The sequence below is a fragment of the Physeter macrocephalus genome, chromosome 8 (genome assembly GCF_002837175.3).
Source record: "Physeter macrocephalus isolate SW-GA chromosome 8, ASM283717v5, whole genome shotgun sequence".
Classification (NCBI taxonomy): Eukaryota; Metazoa; Chordata; class Mammalia; order Artiodactyla; family Physeteridae; genus Physeter; species Physeter macrocephalus.
The window spans coordinates 126366569-126387219 of NC_041221.1; the positions used below are offsets into that span (position 1 = coordinate 126366569).

At 36.0% G+C, this 20651-nt stretch overlaps 1 protein-coding gene across 1 annotated transcript in view; it reads left to right on the top strand.

Moving 5' to 3' along the window:
* Positions 1–20651, top strand: part of ADAMTS19 (ADAM metallopeptidase with thrombospondin type 1 motif 19) — a 307854-nt gene that overhangs the window by 204044 nt on the left and 83159 nt on the right. Inside the window, exons 14-16 of the mRNA XM_024123327.2 lie at positions 5004–5131; positions 8991–9111; positions 16058–16138. Of these exons, the coding sequence (XP_023979095.1) occupies positions 5004–5131; positions 8991–9111; positions 16058–16138 (330 nt within the window). The remainder of the gene's footprint in view (positions 1–5003; positions 5132–8990; positions 9112–16057; positions 16139–20651) is intronic.

A 20651-nucleotide genomic window follows, 5' to 3' on the forward strand; every position in this document is an offset into this window, starting at 1 on the left:
CCTTTAGCATTTGTTGTAGAACTGGTTTGGTGGTGCTGAATTCTCTTAGCTTTTGCTTGTCTGTAAACCTTTTGATTTCTCCATCGAATCTGAATGAGATCCTTGCTGGGTAGAGTAATCTTGGTTATAGGTTCTTCCCTTTCATCACTTTAAGTATATCATGCCACTCCCTTCTGGCTTATAGAGTTTCTGCTGAGAAATCAGCTGTTAACCTTATGGGAGTTCCCTTGTTTGTTATTTGTCATTTTTCCCTTGCTGCTTCAGTAATTTTTCTTTGTCTTTAATTTTTGTCAATTTGATTACTATGTGTCTCGGCCTGTTTCTTCTTGGGTTTATCCTGTATGGGACTCTCTGCACTTCCTGGACTCGGGTGGCTATTTCCTTTCCCACGTTAGGGAAGTTTTTGACTATAATCTCTTCATATATTTTCTAGGGTCGTTTCTCTCTCTCTCTTCTCCTTCTGGGACACCTATAATGAGAATGTTGTTGTGTTTAATGTTGTCCCAGAGGTCTCTTAGGCTGTCTTCATTTCTTTTCAGTCTTTTTTCTTTATTCTGTTCCGCAACATTGAATTCCACCATTCTGTCTTTCATGTTACTTATCCATTCTTCTGCCTCAGTTATTCTGCTATTGATTCCTTCTCGTGTATTTTTCATTTCAGTTATTGTATTGTTCATCTCTGTTTGTTTGTTCTTTAATTCTTCTAGATCTTTGTTGAACATTTCTTGCATCTTCTCAATCTTTGCCTCCATTCTTTTCCGAGGTCCTGGATCATCTTCACTATCATTATACTGAATTCTTTTTCTGGAAGGTTACCTATCTCCACTTCATTTAGTTGTTTTTCTGGGGTTTTATCTTGTTCCTTCATCTGGTACATAACCCTCTGCCTTTTCATCTTGTCTATCTTTCTGTGAGTGTGGTTTTTGTTCCACAGGCTCAAGGATTGTAGTTCTTCTTCTGCTATCTCTAACTGTTCTTTATGCCTGTGTCCTCATACCTCCTTCAGTCTCATCATAGCCAGAGTGATGCATTTAAAATGTCAGTCATGTCATGTTATTCTTCCATTCAGAAGCCTTCACTGTCTTCCCAGCTCACTAAAAGTCCAAAGTTCTTTTAATGGCCTCTAAGGTCCTCAGCTCCCTGGCTTCCTGTTACCCTCTAACTTCAGCTGTACTGTGCCTGCATCACATCCTGCCACCCACACTGGCTCCCTTCTGTCTTAGTGTCTTGGAAGGTGTTGTTTTCTCTGGTGAATTACTTTTCCTAGATAGCAGTATGATTCATTCTCTCACCTCCTTCTGATCTTTTCATAAATATTGACTCAGTGCTTTTCCTTCCCCTGCTTTTTTCTTTTTTCACAGACCTTATCATCATCTATCATAATATTTTTATTTTAATTGTTTATGCCCCCCCCAAATAATAATTGTTAGAGCAAGACTTGTATTTTATGCATTGCTATGTGTTTAGCACCGTAAGCAATATCTGAACAGAGTAGACACTTAATAAATATTTAGTGAAAGAATGATATGTCTTATGGGAATTTTCTGTAGTGACCTATCCTGGCCCCTCTTCTCACTAAACATCCTTCTTTGCATAATCTTACTTATTCACTAGGTTTTATTTATCATCCGAATGCTAAAGGAACACAAACATTTATCTCCAACCTAGATCTCTCTGTCCTGAGCTCCTTACCTGCTTATCCCTATGTTGCATGAACTTGTCCACTCAGCATCCCATTCATCTCTAACTCAACATGGTTCAAGTTCAACATACCCCTTCCCCTTTTCCCTTCTCTCACTCCCACCATCTCTCCTCTTACTGTGCTCTCTTATGGAGAATAGCATCATGATCAGCTTCATTACGAAGCTAAACCAGAATCCTGCCTCAGTCTCCATCCCCCTGTAATCAATCAGCACACCTTATTTGTCCAAACCTTTCTTTGTTTGCCAGCATCTTTGTTCATGATTGCACCGTCTCTGACCTGGATTCTTCAAACGGCTTCCTCACTGTCTCTCTGACCCTCCTTCAGCCCCTACTCCTGATTTCAGACAGGCTGGCCTTTTTGAAGGCCAAAACCATCAGTCACTGTGCCAAGGAATACCCTTCCACAAGTCCCGTTGCTGTCAGGACCAATCTCAAACTTTATTACCTGGTTTATAAGGCCATTGTTGTGACCTGCCCCCTTTAACGTCTCTGGCCTCATCTCCATCATTCCCTTCTGTAATCTCCAGCACCGCCAGGCCGAATTTCATTTCATCCCTCAGATACATCATGTTTTCTTACTTCTGGGCCTATAAATATGCACGTTTCTTGGCACAATATCCTTTCTTTCTCAAGCTTTACTCTCTTTCCCCATGTATTTACCTTGAAAACTTCTACTGATTTTTTGGACTCAGTTTATGACAAGTTCTCTAGAAAAAAAGAATCCCCCTGATCTTCCATATAGGATACGTACCCCTGCCAAGTACTCCACAAGACCCGGCTGAAGCAGATTTTAATGTGTCTCTATTCCCTCTATTGTCTGTGCCTAGTGTACTGTCTGGCAATTATTAAGCTTCTGATGGATATTTGTTGCATTAATTTAAGTATATAAGTAATATTTTTTTCATGGTAAAAATAAAGTCAATATGACAGTTCAAGTCCTGAAAATCATCATCTGATCCTGGGTTAATTCTATCTCTGCCTCCAACTGGCTGTCTGATTTGATAATATTTACTTCATTTGAGACCTGTTTACTCACATGTGAAATAAGAGATAGGAAACAGGTTCCCTCCAGATTAAAAAAAAAATCAGAGTCGTATGGGGGTCAATTTAAAATATTAAAACTGTTGGAAATCACAATTAAGGGAGCTCCTGACTCTTATAAAGTGTTGTTTATCATCAGAATGATCCATAATAGATATTTATATAATTAGCAGGGTACCATTTTTGAGAATTCTGTGACATGTATCAATCAAACGTGTCAGTCTGTATGATGAATAAAAGGCACAACAATAGTTTTTATGTATTAGAGCCATATGGAAGAAATTGAAATATACGAGTCTTTTAAAAACCCCAAGTTTTCAATACTTTAAAATACAAGTGGCTATTTCTGTTTTCTAATGTAACACATGAATCTCTGGCTAAGAGAATTAAATATAAGGTATCAATGCAGTAGTGAACATTTATTTTTAGAGGAAAAAAAGTGCATGGCTTTAACATTCAGGTATTTTGCATACTCTGTGCTGAAATTTGGCAGAAATCCATGTTTACTGCATACCTTGGAAAGGGGTGGTCTCTTAAATCAAGACAGAGCCTGCCTGCCAAGTACTGGCATGTTACATGGATCACTATAATGTCACAATCTCAAGGGTGTACTCCAGGAAGGAAGATCGGTATCAAATATTGATGTCATCTATAAGGCTAAAGTAAGTACAGGAAATTGACAATATGTAAAAGGAGGAATACAACGTTTTTATCTGAGTTCTTGCTTAGAATGTAAACGGAATATTCTAGACTAACTCCTTTCAACATTATTCATATATCTGGTTTGCTCCTCTCTTCAGTGAAAACTCCGGAAAGAGAAAAGTGAGGTGTGTGTGTGTGTGTGTGTGTGTCACTATTAAAGTGTTGCAATGACAGCAGCTGTTTTTACGTCCAAAGATATGACATAGTAAGTAGTCATTGAATAAACATAACCTACTTTGAGGTGTGAGAGCACACTGAACTGCTTTATTGCAGCTTATAATGGCATCTTAAAGGAAAATTTCAAAACCATTCACATTAAAGGCCATGGTCCAACTCCCCAAAATTGTTCAGAGCAGTATTCAGAAGCCACATGTGAAAACTGTTTGAAATGTTCAATTCTGAAGGCTCATTTAACTGTCTGTCTTCTCTTTGCCAAGTGATACCCTGTTCCATGCCTCTGGCTGTTATTTGGTATTTATAGAATCGCATCAGCATACGTGGAACTTTACTGAAGACATAAGCGAAGATCAGTGTCAGAGACTGTAAACTATTTTCCATTCTATTTGTATGAGCTTAATAAACAGTAAAGGGCCTGACTGGTGTCAAGCCAATAGAGTAGTAATGTAGCCTGGAAATTGCTCTGAAGTTTCTGATTTGGATAATCCTACTACTGGTGTTACCAAATACTACAGCTCCTCTGCAGGATGCTTAGAAATAGAAATAGCACTTTAAAAATGTTTTGCCACTTTTTGACTGAGCCTAATAGGCAAGTGTTTTAACTCTAACCCTCCTACCTTATTGTTTAAGGAAGCACTGAAGGTGACTGCCAGCCATTCAAGAATTCTTTACCTAGAACAGTAGTTCTCACCCTAAACATCATACATCCCGACATGCTTTCTGAGTAAGCAAAGAAGAGCGTGAGTCCCAGCTAGCACTTCAGCAACTGTGCATTCCAATGGATGTTCTCATGGGATTGTATTGCATTGCTAAACATCCTCACAATGGAAAATCTTACAAGAATTGTTCATCTTAGAAGTTCTTCTTTCTCCCTTTAGTAATTTTTCAGTTAGAAAATGCCAAATGCATAGGATTTAAAATTAGTGTATTGGAATTTAGAAGTGAGACATCAAGAAAGGCTTCTTGAATAAAGTAAATCTTAAATAGGCAGAAATCTGATATGTTCTTAAAATTAAAGTGAGTTCATGCCAAAAGATATGAGCAAAAAATGGGAGTATGCAAAATATTTTTCACGAAGAATGCTTGGTTTGTGTGTGGTAGAGGTTTAGTGCCAGAAAATAATAAATGGTACATTTAAAAAGTAATTTGACGACATAATTCTTAAGGAGGTTAATATTCATTGGATACCTATTTTTGCTCAGGTATCATCTCATTTACTACTCATAATAACCCTCTAGTATTATATATTCTAGTAGTGCATTACTCAGTTAACATCAGATTATATTTTTTACTCGTAACTGTTCTGAAAAATAAAGCTTGAGATAAAAATATTTATGGAACAAATTTTGTTCATTTATTTTTATCCACTCTGTATGTAGAAAAACCATGTGCCTTGTTTTGCTCTCCTGTTGGAAAAGAACAGCCTATTCTTCTGTCAGAAAAAGTGTTGGATGGAACTTCTTGCGGATATCAGGGATTAGATATCTGTGCAAATGGCAGGTGTCAGGTAAGACATTCCAAAAGGGAGAGTGTATATGCTGAGGGAGGATTGGGGGACCTTCGAGCAGCTGCACAGTACAGTGGAAAGCTCTGCCTCAGCTGTGATCTTCAGCAAGTCTGATCTGCTTTGAAAGTCCATTTCTTCATCTGTATAATGAAGGGTTCAGACTAGAAAATATATAATACTCATTACTAGCTGAAAGAATCTGAAAATTTTATTCTGTAACGTACATATTACAGGTGTAAAATTGTGACACTTTGGGCATTCTAGACCAGAAACTCAAGCATTCCAGTTCTCCTTGTCTTGTGTCCAAGACTGAGCCATGTGGCAAAAACCTATAAAATCAGTCTTATTACTCACTTAAAGTATCATCAACTTTCTTGAATCAGCTGATTTCTAAATGTACATTCAATTTTTTATTATACTTAAGCATTTCATTTGCCTTTCTATTTCTTTTTAAAAATAATCTCCATCTACTATATGCATTTATGTGCTCTTCTTTATTTATCATTAGAAAGGAGGCATTCTGTTAAAATGAATATGAATAGTGTAGTGGAAAGATCAAAGGCTAAAGCTTTGAAGCTGCTAGTTACAGGTCTGCCACTGTCTCAGGTTGGCTTCCCCTAGAAGATTAATATGCAGGAAGTCTAATGCCAGGTGTTTTCCTGATCAACATATATGCAGAGGGGGAAGGAGGCAGGACTGAGCTTGGGGAGCAGTTGGGCTTGGTACAGTCACAAGACATCAGCTGACGGTGTGAGGAGCATTGAGCTGGAATGGCTCTTCAAACTTGTCCCCATTTGGGGTGAGAAAACCAGACCTTTTTAACCCCCATTATCTACTAGTGTTTGGATACAAGCTGTCCCAGGGGATGAGGGGGATGTGATCTTGGGAAAGGCAGTTTTCTTTAGGCTAGCCATTTTCTGAACAGGGCTGAAGGCTAAGAGCCATTAGCTGATAAATTTCCCAGGCCTGGAAGGAAAATATGTACACCCTTTAGTAAGAAAAGAGGTATGAGTGGAGGAGTACTGAATCCACGACAGCCACTAGGAAACTGTGTTCTCGGGAAAATCACTTAAAATATGTATGTGTCCATTAATCTGTAAAATGAAATAGGCAGGCCAGTGGTCATTGACTTTTTTGTGCAATACACTCCTTTGAGAATTTGATTAAAGTTTTGGTTTCTTCCTATAAAAAACGCATACCTGACCACAGATACACACACACGCATGTGCACACATGCTCCAAAATTTGAAAATAATTACAAGCTATGGATGGATCAATCTGTGGTCCAATAGAAGTCTGTAGACTTCTGGATAAAAACTTGGAAACATTGTGAAACTTAAATGCTTTAGCAGCTCTCAGATTCTTTATTTTGCCATCATGCTCTAACATTTAAAACGTAGAATCATGCAATATAATTGGTATAAGAGACAGTCTTATAATTACATATTAATTTTCTTTATTCTTTAACAGAATATGGCAGTAGCCTGAAATATAATTTTTCATTTGTCTATTTAAAAATCATTGCAATTATTTATCTATACATATTTTGTTTTCAAAACTGTTTGTTGTGCAATTTAAACTTTTATCTTTATTTCATCATTTTATGTAAATGTCAGATTAGTATATGACTTAAATGAATTTATTTTTCAAAAGAAATTATTTTCCTAACTCTATATGCCAAATATAATAGCTTACATTGCTGTGCTTTTCACCTAACAGTATTGTGTAAGCCAGAGCTTTTATAGAGTCGCTAGGTAAACATAAAAGTAACAGCAACAACAACAAAAAATTCTGCATAAGTGTTATGTGAACCTGATGATTATAATTACAGTTCTGTGAAATGAATTGTAACTTCTGACAGCATTGGAATACTTCAGGATTCTGGCTTTTTAACTAACATGCTTCATTCGATCTTTCAGTATAATTAAAAACATGCTTCCTTTTTTCTTTCTGACAACCCTCTGTATACTGGGTTTGGCTAGAGTGTTTTATTTTATCATAAAACATACAGCATTGGAGTTGAATGTAGCATTCTAAACTTGGTGAGTGGACTAAAGAGGGCAATTGAAAATAGACAGCTTTCTCCTGGTGACCCAATTTGGCTCCCTGGCATTTCTATCCTGGAAAAGGATAGAGAAAACTGTCCTCTGTATTATCATGGTACCTGCCAGTCTCCAGCCTGCCAGTGGTACTTCAGGTACCTGCCACCAGTTAAACAGTATTGTCTTTTCCAAGTCATTCATCCTCAACTTTTAGAGTTATGTGAGCATATTTCGATAAGTGTGGATACTTGAGACTACCAATTACAATACTAACTCTTTGATTCTTATTTTAAGCTTACGTGATTATTGAGCCATGGCATTATGTCTATCCCTGCCTTTTATTTTAGATTTTACAAACTTATACTATCCCAGTTACAAGGGTCACAAAAAACTAAGAGACAACTAGGTACTAATTTATTCAATCATTTAACTACTATTTATCAAGTTTATTTTGTTTGCTGAGAAACAAGTCGGATGCTAGGGATAGAGCAATAAAGGCACTTTTTATCATTTCAAAATCACTGTAAACTCTACTCTAAATTTTCTCCTCATTTGTACATGAAGGAGAGACTTTTTCTTTAACCCCAGGACTCTCAGGTCTTTTCATGGCTCCTGATCAGTGAACTCTGGCCATATCTTTGTTGTATTTTGAGAATTTCCTGTGGTGGCCACCTCTTTCATCCAGAAACATTCTCTTCATTTCTCCCTGAATAAGCTTTGATTCGCTGGTCAGAGTTCTCCACTATTGCATTGTTTTGTCTACTTCTTGACACTGATACACACCCTCTTGGCAAAAGGAAAGGATGCTGTATTATGAAGGTTTAAGTGACTTTTGCTTTCCTGGGATATTCATCCTGCAGCTGCATTTTATGACCTGCTCCTTCCCACACCCAGCACCACCAACACCAACCACAGAAAAAGACCCTGGTTTTTTTTCTGTTTTATGTGATATTTTAAAAATTTATTTAAATAATTGTAACTTGTTATAAATGGATGTAACATCAGTCAGTCTTGCAGCTTCTTCTTGATTAGGGGTGATGGTATAACTCTACCATTTATTTCTGACAGTACAGACATATTAACTTACGCACTTTGAGTATGCACAACTTTGCAAAATATCATATTTTCTGAACATCAAAGGGAGACCAATATTATTCACTAGAAAAGAGTCAATGATTTAATCTAAGAAGATTCATATTAACATCATTCTTCTGGGAACATATAAATATTAATTATCCCACTGTTACTGTTTTCTTATAGCAACCATAGGTTGTGAGCAGTTCTTACTCACTCATGTGTTAGATGCCAAAGAAGATGGGGATAGAAGTTTATTGGTGAACTGTAATGAATGTAAACATTTATATTTGGTTTCCACAAAGTTAATATTTAATACTCAGCATCTGCTCTTCAACCACTTTAGGAGTGAAGCCATCCATCCATACGGTGAAGCCTATGTGTTCTATGTTGAGTAGAATGAATTAGATTAATCATGTTATATTTAATAGAAATGTGATTTCCTTTGGGATTTATGTAAATTGCATTTGTCTCAATAATAGTTTTCCAAATTGCTTTAGGATACCATTTAATTCTTAATATAAGAAAAATACTTTTATCACTACCCTACGTTGGACAATTTACAGATGGTATTATTTGACATGAGCTTGCTGTATTAGTTTGCACCAGAGAATATGGCATTTTATTAGTTTGTCAAATAAATATGTCTAGTTTGTAGAGACTAGGTTTGTCCTAAAGTAGTGGTTAAAAAAGAAAAGAAGAGAAAGCTCACTTTATGATGTACTGTCATTCTCTTGTTGCAGAAAGTTGGCTGTGATGGTTTATTAGGGTCTCTTGCAAGGGAAGATCATTGTGGTGTATGCAATGGCAATGGAAAATCATGCAAAATCATTAAAGGAGATTTTAATCACACCAGAGGAGCAGGTGATTATTTTTTTATTTTTTCAAGATTAACAATCCAAATAATCTCTGGGGACAGATTATATTGAATTTAACTTAGAAATGACAATTTTGATTCTGTTGAAGACTTTTGTAATGGGTATTGAATGATTTTTTGCAATGACATACAGTACATTGTGATATGAGCCAGAAATTCTAACAAGCCCATTTCCCAATAAAACATGAAGTCATTTGTTGTACATTTAATAAATTGGAGCAGCAAGGGAATAATCTAATTTGCATTGGCTAATGTTATCAGGTTTCTACAGACCTTATCCTCCAATGCAAATTATTGATGTCTAACAGAGAATAATGATTTGTAACAGCCTGAAGCAACTATTGAGAGTATTAGTCTTCAGGTTTTAACCTTTCCATTTTCTTTATTTTTTTTTCCTAATGTTTTTACTAAATTCAAAAGGAATTAAGAGAGAGTCTATAGCAATGTAGCATGTTGGAAACTATAACAGGGAGTCAGAAGATGTGGGCTGATGTTCCAGATATATTAAGAGAGGGAACATGTCCTCTCTTGTTCTCTTTCCTCATCTATAAATACTAGTACTCAGGGGATATGAGGATGAACTGATGATGATTGATCTATGTAGTGTGAATTTTAAGGTAATCCACAACAAAAAGTGATATTATCTGTACTGAAATATAATAACCCGCAAATAAGCTTTATATACAGAAAATGCTTTATACTGAAGCCCTCAAGCTTACAGAGAGGAAGCAAACATTTCTATGTTTATGTCAGTGTCTTACCTAGACATCTATCTATTGAACTATCTTAGTATTTATGATTATATTTTCGTTATCATTCATATTTTTACATTACATACATCAACTTTTTCCTGTTTTACATTTCTTGTTCAAATACCAAGACCTGACCTAAAAATATGTATTTGTTTTGATACAAAGAATAATAAGCCATTTATATTTGAATAATCAAGAAGACTGAGTTCATTCTAGATTTTAAAAAGTCCTTCAGAAAAGAAAATTAGACACAGCCCTCGAAAGCTGAATATAACCTTTTTCTAGGCCCCAGCAGAATAAAAGATAAGTGAGCTTGAAGAACTTGAAGCCTAAAAATAACTAAGGCCCAGGGTAAATTGCAGATCAAAATCTCAACCTCCAAAGCTGTGAAAAAAGGTGACAGGTCCTACAAGTCAAAATCTGTCAGAACTCATTTAGAATAGTCAGATGGAGCTGTAACAGGCTCTTATACTTTCGCCTAAGTGCAATTATAATGAGCTTTTCAGCCTGATTGTGATGGGAGACGTATTTATAGTGCAGAAGTTCAAATCAAGTCTGAAAGACTGAAGAGATTTAAAGACACTAGAATTTTTGAAGACTATTCCTGCATAGTTATTTATTTATTTATTTATTTATTTTTTTGTGGTACGCGGGCCTCTCACTGTTGTGGCCTCTCCCATTGCGGAGCAGAGGCTCCGGACGCGCAGGCTCAGTGGCCGTGGCTCACGGGCCCAGCCGCTCTGCGGCATGTGGGATCCTCCCGGACCGGGGCACGAACCCGCGTCCCCTGCATCAGCAGGCGGATTCTCAACCACTGCGCCACCAGGGAAGCCCCTGCATAGTTATTTAATTTGCATGGAAACAGTTCACTGAAGAATACTGATGCACATTCAGCACTGGTACCTTTTTCTTAGTTGTAATAACACTTAATTTTTAAACTAAGCATTGACAACAGAAATAACAGTTAAAAATCAGTAATGCGGTTAGGTGGATACATTTTTCCCTCAGATTCCTAATTCAAATCTCCTTTGTTTTTATTGCACTTTAATTTCTACTTTTGTTTATTAGTTTGTTTGTAAGTTATATTAATGGCATATGTTATTTGGAAAATGTCTAAAATGCCTACGATATTGGGAATATCAGAGACTAATAATGTTACTTCCTTACAACAATCTGTCTTCCTTGCAACTCTCTGCTAGTTTAACATTGCTTACAGGGAAGAGACTAGAATTCTTAACTTGGACCATAGGGCCCTGTATGGTGTTGTTCCTACTTGTCTTTCTGGCATCATCTCACACCAAGGTCACTTTCCTTCTCCAAGCTGCAGCCACTAGATCTGTTACAGATGCTCAAACTGACCATGCTCCTTCTAGCACCTTGCATTTAAAAATATTTTTCTGTTAGCTTCCCCTTAGCTTTGCCTGGTTAATTCCTAGATCTCACTTAGATCTCAGTTCAAATGTCACTTCTGCAATGAAGTGTTCCCTGAACAACCTCTACCTCCTATCACCAACTAGTTTAGTGATTCTTACCATATTTGTATCTGTACAATTCAGTTGTATGGTAATTTTCTAATTTTACACCCTTTGGTCTTTCCTTTCCTGCTAGACTTTAAAGATCAGTGAGGAAAAGTATCATGGCTACTGTTGTTCAATACCCTATTCCCCAAGACCAGTATAGTGTGTGATCCATTAACTTAATTTAATTAACTTAATTTAATTAATAATGAAACATTACATTGTTATGACTTTAAAAAATACAAATCTTTATGAGTCCTTAATTATATTCTGGGCTTCATTTACTTGTGACTTTAGGAATGTGTTATTCATTTCTCTTGAGACAATTTTATCCTTGTAGTTTATGGACTTCCTAAAACTTCTTGAAGGAATTGTAGCCTTATTTGGTCCAGTTGGCCATGCACACTGTATATATTGTATGAGTAACACATGTGCAGACACATGTGGGTGTTTTCAGTCCCTGTGCTCTATGTAGAGTTTGCTAAATCATTTTTGTTGGAGCTAGAAAATCAACTTAAGAAGAGAATTCTTTTTCCTTAGTACATTTATCATGTCTTTCATTGTAACTTGCCTGGCCAGGGGATAAATTTTTAAGGGATTTTTAAAGGTAAGTTGTGTATTTGGCGACTTGTGCAACTATATAGTTATCAATCTACATTTAGAAGAAGGTGGGCATAAAATCTGTTATTCCTAGTACAAGAGATGATGATACTAATCCGTACGAGGAACACATGCTCTTGGGCTTTTTATTTGTATGTTTGCCACAGCAATAAGAGAGTCATAGTGTCATATATTCTACCCTGTGAAATAGTAGCAGCAGGCCATAGCTGGAATCAGACAGATCTGAGTTCAAAGCTTGCGTCAGCTAATTACTAACAAGGAAGTCTTGAAAAAGGCAGTTTTTTTTCTCAACCTTTATTTTCCAATCTATTAAATATCTACCTTGGATGGTATCATTATGGCTAAATGAAATAATTTACATAAATTATCTATAATTGTGACTAGCACATAGCAGTTGTTCAAAATGTGGCATTTATCATTAATACTACTGAGAAGATAATGATTACTTGATTACTTTGGGCATTTTAAGAGGGCTGATTAAGAATGGGATCTCTGGTTATGAAATAGGATCTTCCAATGTACAAAGCAAACTGTCCAACGTGAGGATCAAATTTATGACCTTGACATCACAGGCTTTATTTCAACTTCTGAGCTCAGCAGTAGCCACTCGTATATTCACTTCTTTTAAAAATGTGCATTCTCAATTGTGCTAAATGGCTTATTTACTGAAAAATATCTAGAGCCTCACTCTTTGGCTATCCCTCTTCAAATGTCTTTGCTTAATATTTTTCTTCCTCTCTTTCTTCTTTAAACTTAATCTAACTCACCTGTCCTCCAAGCCTTTTCAATTGAATAATAGAGAATTGCCCTATATTATATATTGCTCTATATTGCTCTATACTATCTATGGCATATAGATATAACTATAAACTTATAGTAACTGTTGTCCTAAAATACAGCATACCTCTGGGTTTAGTGCTAAACTCAAACAGGAATTTACAGTTACTACCTCTCCTCTACTTTTCTCTATCTACTCTTCTTTTTCAACATCCTGAAACTTATCATCTTCTCCAAACACATTACTAAATTTATTTGCTCAGAGATGAACAGTTACCTCTTGATTGTGACATCCAATGGACCCTCCTTGGTCACCTTTCTCTTTGACGTCTGTACAACTTTTTGCACCAACAATTCTTTTTAAAATATTCTAATTCATAAGATCCTACCTCATCAGAATAGCCAGATCTCTACCTCTCATGATTATTCCTTCTCTGTATTTTTTCCTAATTTTTTTTTTTCAGTCTCTCTGTTAAAAACCATAGGGCTTCCCTGGTGGCACAGTGGTTAAGAATCTGCCTGCCAATGCAGGAGACATGGGTTTGAGCCCTGGCCAGGGAAGATCCCACATGCTGCGGAGCAGCTAAACCCATGCACCACAACTACTGAGCCTGTGCTCTAGAGCCCGCGAGCCACAACTACTGAGCCTGCATGCCTAGAGTCCGTGCTCTGCAACAAGAGAAGCCACCACAGTGGCCCACACACCGCAACAAAGAGTGGCCCCCACTCCCCTCAATTAGAGAAAGCCCGCACGCAGCAATGAAGACCCAATGCAGCCAAAAATAAATAAATTAAATAAATTTTTTTAAAAAACATAATTGTCACCGAGGTTGAATCCTTGACTTCTCCTTTCTCTCAGTTTTCTCTGTTAACTCCCATGGCTTAAATTACTGCCTCACAAAGGTACTTCAACAGGCTGACCTTTCCCTGGAGTTCCAAAAGTTCCAGAGTTCTTACTGGATATTTTTACTAGTGTGTTATACTGTTTTGTTAAAAACAAATTGCAAAGCCAAACGTCAGATTATTGCCCACACTTGACTTCCATGTTCCTATAAATGATGGCTGCATTTGCACATAAGTAATAATGAAGAATTGTGTTCAATGTTTATTTCCCCACTTTCTATTGGTTCTCAAATTCAGAATTTGTTTTCTTTACTGTGCCTTCTGGTTTTTCTACCTTAGCCTCTAGCACTCCGGGATTTTTACATTAGCCTTCTGACACCGTTATCTACAACTGTTTCGCTGGGCATCTTGCATACTGCTGTCAGATAAAGCCTCTCCAAACCAGTATCTAACTACCACATTCCTTGTTGTAGAATGTTCAGTAGCTTCAAATGGATAAATTCAGTGTCCTGGGCATGCATTTAAACTCTCCTAATATAGCTAAATTCTTACACCTTCTCATTCTGTGAGAATTATTATATTTATGCGGTCCTAAAAATACCACTTACTATGTTACTTTTCTTTACATTCAGTGAACTCATTCTTTTTCTGTATGTAGTTGACTCTTGAATAACAAAGGTTTGAACTGCATGGGTCCACTTATATGTGGATTTTTAAAAATAGTAAATACTATAGTACCACACGACCTGCAGTTGTTCGAATCTACGGATGTGGCACCACGGATACAGAGGGTTCACTATTTATTATACTCAGATTTTTTACTGCATGGAAGATCAGTGCCCTTAACCCCTGCATTGTTCAAGGGTCACCTGTATATCCAAATTCTATCCATTCTTCAAAGACAGTTAATCTATTTGCTTCTTTATGAAGCTTTCCTTGACTATATGAAATGTTCTCTCCTCTGAATCATTGTGATTCCTGCTGATGCCAGTGTTTCTCAAACATAAGTAATGTATATAACCATTTAAAAGAAAAAAAGGAAAAAAATCCCACTTCTGTGAGTTAAATAGCAGCAAAACTTTTGAGTATTGCTGTGATCAGAGAAGGGGGACAGTTTAAACAACATTGATTTACATTCTTCAGCAGGGAATTAAACATATTATTTTGAATATGATCTTTTTAACATAAATTTGGGAGTTTTATTTAAATCATTTTTATGTGAGATATTTGTGCCTTGTCTTTCTAATTCAATTTTAAGCTCATTGAGTACACAGACCTTCTTACCTTCCTTCAATATACCAATAGACAGTAAACATTTGTTTCCATTTTCATTGCTGCATGTTGTGTTCATGTAACAAAGTGGAAGTGCTTGTATGATTTGGTGTTACTAAAAATGGTTAAATTGAGTAAGTAGTATTTGCTAATGGAAATGTTGATTTGAAAAGCATAGACCTCTAATCCCAGGCACTGCCACCAGGTGGGGTGTCTGTTACCTTTTGGTAAACAGCAAATAATTGTCAACAGTTTCAGGAATTTGAATTATTGATCAACAGGAGACAACTCTGGGATTAGCTGTTATACCTTTTTAACGTAGCTTTGAAATTAGACTTTTATCAGGGCTGTATGTAGCTACACAGAAGTACTAAGAAGACTATTAAATGTTATTTTATTATAATTTTAAAGCATAACTATTCAGCCAAAAGTTGGCATCTGCTGTCTTTTCTGCACCAAATGAAGTCTTGATTTTGACTTTTTATGCACACTTTCTCTTCTATCCAGCTTTATCTTACCGCCTTATTTCACTTCAAGCATTACATTCCTAACCACTGCTGAAGAATATTTCTTAAGAAACACCTAATCGTATCTTGCTCCTAGCCGTCTGACACCTTCCAGGGTGACAACAGATTGCTTGGTGTGGCCTTACACTTCTCTCCAGCCCCAGATTCAAAACCCTTGGTTAATCTTCCAGAGAGGGCTTGGTCTCTCTTGTCCTATACTCAACTACTTCAGGGACCAGACATCCGCCATCTGTATGCTCTCCAGCTGTGTTTGCTCGTTCCCCCCAACTTTCTAACTTAAAAGAGTTCCATGAGCAGAACTTAAGGTTATTTGCTCTGTTCCAAGATTCACTGTTTCTAACCAGGCTGTCCCATTGTGCTTTTTTCTCACCTCATAATTCATAAGCTGTCAGGGAGCTTTACAGTCACCTACTTGCTCTTGATAGCATTGTATTCTCAATGTTTTTCCAAGAAACTTCTCCACTTGAACTTATGACAGCTTTTATACATAATTTTTTTTCTTTACATAGGTATTGAAGTATCACAGCAAAAGCCAAAACCAAAAGAGAAATAGGGCAAGTCAATGAAGAAAAGAGGAATTAGAAAAAACTCAAAATGTATTTCATGTTTTATTGACTCTTACAGGTTATGTAGAAGTGTTGGTGATACCTGCTGGAGCAAGAAGAATCAAAGTTGTGGAGGAAAAGCCGGCACACAGCTACTTAGGTAACCTGTGTTACAGACGCAGAATCCATGCAAGTCCAAGCTTAGCTGCCCTGCCCTGAGAGTTCTCTTATGACCAAGACATCAGTGTGTTTCTGGTTACATGTTTGAATTTCCCAGGAAGCACCTCTTGTCATATCAAGTAGGAATTTTTTCCTTCCCTCCCAGGGGCTTCCCAGGAGCAAAAGCAATCTGTTTGTCTCTATGTTTGGTGGGGGTGGGTGTTATAAATTACTTCCGCATGTTAGTCCATGTTAGGAAACAAACATTCATTGGGGGATTTGGGTATGTTTTATTTCATATATATATACATTTTTAATAAATATATTTATTCCATATATGCATGAACATAAATGTATACATATTCATGTTTACTGCATGTGCAAATGCATACATCAATGTGTGTGTATATATGTAATGATTGCTCTATAATTTGGAAATCTTGTGGGATTCTTAAAAAAATTTCTATGTACTAAAAGGACTTCCCCTTTTAATGGAAGACAATGCTCTCTTTTGCCTCACTTCAGGTGTACTCATCTATGAAGAAAGTATTTTTTTTTAATTTTTAATAGAAAAAGTTGACTTGCAATATTATGTAGTTTTGGGTATACTGCATAGTGCTTTGACATATGCATACATTATGAAATGGTCACCACCATAAGTCTAGTAACCATCTGTTCCCAAACGAAGTTATTACAGTGTTATTGACCATATTCCTTTTGCTGTATATGACAGGACCTTGACTTGCTAATTTCATTACTGGAGGTTTTTACCTCTTAATACCCTTCACCTATTTCATGTACCCCCCGCCCTCTCCCTCTGGCAGTCACCCCTTTGTATCTAAGAGTTTCTTTTTGTTTTGTTTGTTTTTCTTGTCTGACTGCTATGGCTAGGACTTCCAATACTATGTGGATTGAAAGTGGTGAGAGTGGGCATCTTTATCTTGTTCCTGATCCTAGAGGAAATGCTTTCACCTATTCACCATTGAGTATGATGTTGGCTGTGGTTTTGTCATATCTGGCCTTTATTACATTGAGGTATATTCCCTCTATACACACTTCAATGAAAGTTTTTTTTATCATAAATGAATGTTGAATTTTGTAAAAAGCTTTTTCTGCACCTATTGAGATGATTATATGATTTTTATTCCTCAGTTTGTTTACATGATGTATCACATTGATTGATTTGTGGATATTGAACCATCCTTGCAACTCTGGGATAAACCTCACTTAATCATGGTGTAATATCCTTTTAATGTATTGTTGAATTTAATTTTCTAATATTTTGTTGAGTAGTTTTGGATCTATATTCATCAGGGATATTGGCCAGTCTTTTTCTTTTTTTCTGGTGTCTCTGTCTAGTTTTGGTATTAAGGCAATTCTGGCCTCACAGAATGAATTTGAAAGTGTTCCTTTCTCTTCAATTTTGGGGAATAGTTTGAGAAGGATAGACATTAACTCTTCTTTAAGTGTTTGGTAGATTCACCTGTGGAGCTGTCTGGTCCTTGACTTTTGTTTATTGGGAGTTTTTTAAATTACCGAATCAATTTCATTACTGGTAATTGGTCTTTCATACTTTCTATTTCTTCCTGATTCAGTCTCGGGAGATTGCACATTTCCAGGAATTTATTCATTACTTATAGGTTGTCCAATTTACTGATGTATAATTATTCATAGTAATCTCTTATGATCCTCTGTATTTCTCTGGTGTTAATTGTAACTTTCTTTTCATTTATGATTTTGTTTAATTGGGCCCTTGAGAAAGTATTTTTAAACTTTTAAGTACTACTTCTGGAAAAAAATTCTATCAGCTATTTTAATTAGGCCAGTTAATGATTTTTAAATATATGAAAGAAAATATTATGTTGTCAAAATACATATTGCTTATAAATTAATATTTCAAACTAATTAAGTCATGTAAAATGATCTTTTATAGTCATGGCATCCACAGATAGAGGTATCTAATGTGATATGGCTGGAAAAAGACTAAATATTCTCCCAGAATTTAAACATTGTATTTATATTATTTTTTTTAATTTTTATATTTTTATTTTATATTGGAGTATATTTGATTTACAATGTTGTATTAGGTTTAGGTGTACAGCAAAGTGATTCAGTTATACATACACATATATCTATTCTTTTTCAGATTCTTTTCCTATTTAGGTTATTACAGAATATTGAGTGGAGGTCCCTATACTATACAGTAGGTCCTTGTTGATTCCTATTTTATATATAGTAGTGTGTATATGTTAATCCCAACCTCCTAATTTACACCCACCCCCTTTTTTCCCTTTGGTAACCATAAGTTTGTTTTCTAAGTCTGTGAGTCTGTTTCTGTTTTGTAAGTAAATTCATTTGTACCATTTGTTTAGATTCCTCATGTAAGTGATATGATATTTGTCTTTCTCTGACTTCACTTAGTATGATAATCTCTAGGTCCATCTATGTTGCTGCACATAGAATTATTTTATTCGTTTTTATGGCTGAGTAATATTCCATTGTATATATGTACCAGCATCTTCCTTATCCATTCATCTGTTCATGGACATGTACACGGCTCCCATAGCTTCACTATTGTAAATAGTACTGCAATAAATATTTAGGGTGCATGTATCTTTTCGAATTAAGGTTTTCTCCAGATATATGCCCAGGAGTGGGATTGCTGAATCGTATGGTAGCTCTATTTTTAGTTTTATGAGGAACCTCCATAATGTTCTCCATAGTGGCTGTACGAATTTACATTCCCACCAACAGTGTAGAAAGGTTCCCTTTTCTTCACACCCTCTCCAGCATTTATTGTTTGTAAGCTTTTTGATGATGGACCATTCTGACTGGTGTGAGGTGATACCTCATTGTAGTTTTGATTTGCATTTCTCTAATAATTAGCGATGTTAAGCATCTTTTCATATGCTTTTGACCATCTGTATGTCTTCTTTGGAGAAATGTCTATTTAGATCTTTGGCCCATTTTGGATTGGGTTGTTTGTTTTTTACATATTGAGTTGCGTGAACTGTTTGTATATTTTGGAGATTAATCCCTTGTTGGTTGCATCATTTGCAAACATTTTCTCCCATTCTGTGGGTTGTCTTTTCCTCTTGTTTATGGTTTCCTTTGCTGTGCAAAAGGTTTTAAGTTTAATTAAGTCCTGTTTGCTTATTTTTGTTTTTATTTTCATTACTCTAGGAGGTGGATCCAAAAAGATATTGCTGCAATTTATGACAAAGTGTATTCTGCCTATGTTTTCCTCTAAGAATTTTATAATATGCAGTCTTACATATAGGTCTTTAATCCATTTTGAGTTTATTTTTGTATTATGGTGTTAGAGAATGTTCTAATTTCATTATTTTACATGTACCTGTCCAGTTTTCCCAGCACAACTTATTGAAGAGACTGTCTTTTCTCCATTGTATATTCTTGCCCCCTTTGTCATAGATTAATTGACCATCGGTTTGTGGGTTTATTTCTGGGTTTTCTATCCTGTTCCATTTGTCTATATTTCTGTGTTTGTGCCAGTACAAAACTGTTACTGTAGCTTTGTAGTATAGTCAGAAGTCAGGTAGCCTGATTCCTCCAGCTCCATTTTCCTTTCTCAAGATTGCTTTGGCTATTTGGGGTATCTTGTATTTCCACACAAATTTTTGAATTTTTTGTTCTACTTCTGTGAAAAATGTAATTGGGAATTTGATAGGGATTACATTGAATCTATAGATTGCCTTGGGTAATATAATCATTTTGACAATTTTGATTCTTCCAATCAAGGAACAGGGTATATCTTTCCATCTGTTTGCCTCATCTTCGGTTTCTTTCATCAAAGTCTTTTAGTTTTCAGAGTACAGGTCTTTTGCCTCCTTAGGTAGGTTTATTCCTATGTATTTTTTTCTTTTTGATGTGATGGTAAATGACATTGTTTCCTTAATTTCTCTTTCTGATCTTTCATTGTTATTGTATAGAAATGCAACAGAAATCTGTGTATTAATTTTGCGTCCTGCAACTTTACCACATTCATTGATGAGCTCTAGAAGGTTTCTGGTAGCATCTTTAGGATTTTCTATATATGGTACCATATCATCTGCAGACGGTGACAGTTTTACTTCTTTTCCAATTTGGATTTCTTTTACTCCTTTTTTCCTCTGATTGCCGTGGGTAGGCCTTCCAGAACTATGTTGAATAAAAGTGGCAGGAGCGCACATCCTTGTCTTGTTCCTGATCTTAGAGGAAATCCTTTCAGCTTTTCACCGTAGAGTATGATGTTAGCTGTGGGTTTTTCATATATGGCTTTTATTATGTTGAGGAATTTTCCCTCTATGCCCACTTGCTTTTGTCACAGTTTTTATCATTAATGGGTGTTGAACTTTGTCAAAAGATTTTTCTGCACCTATTGAGATGATTATATGGTTTTTATTCTTCAATTTGTTAATGTCATGTATCGTACTAATTGATTTGTGGAGACTGAAAAATTCTTGCATACCTGGGATAATCCCACTTAATCATGGTGTATGATCCTTTTAATGTAT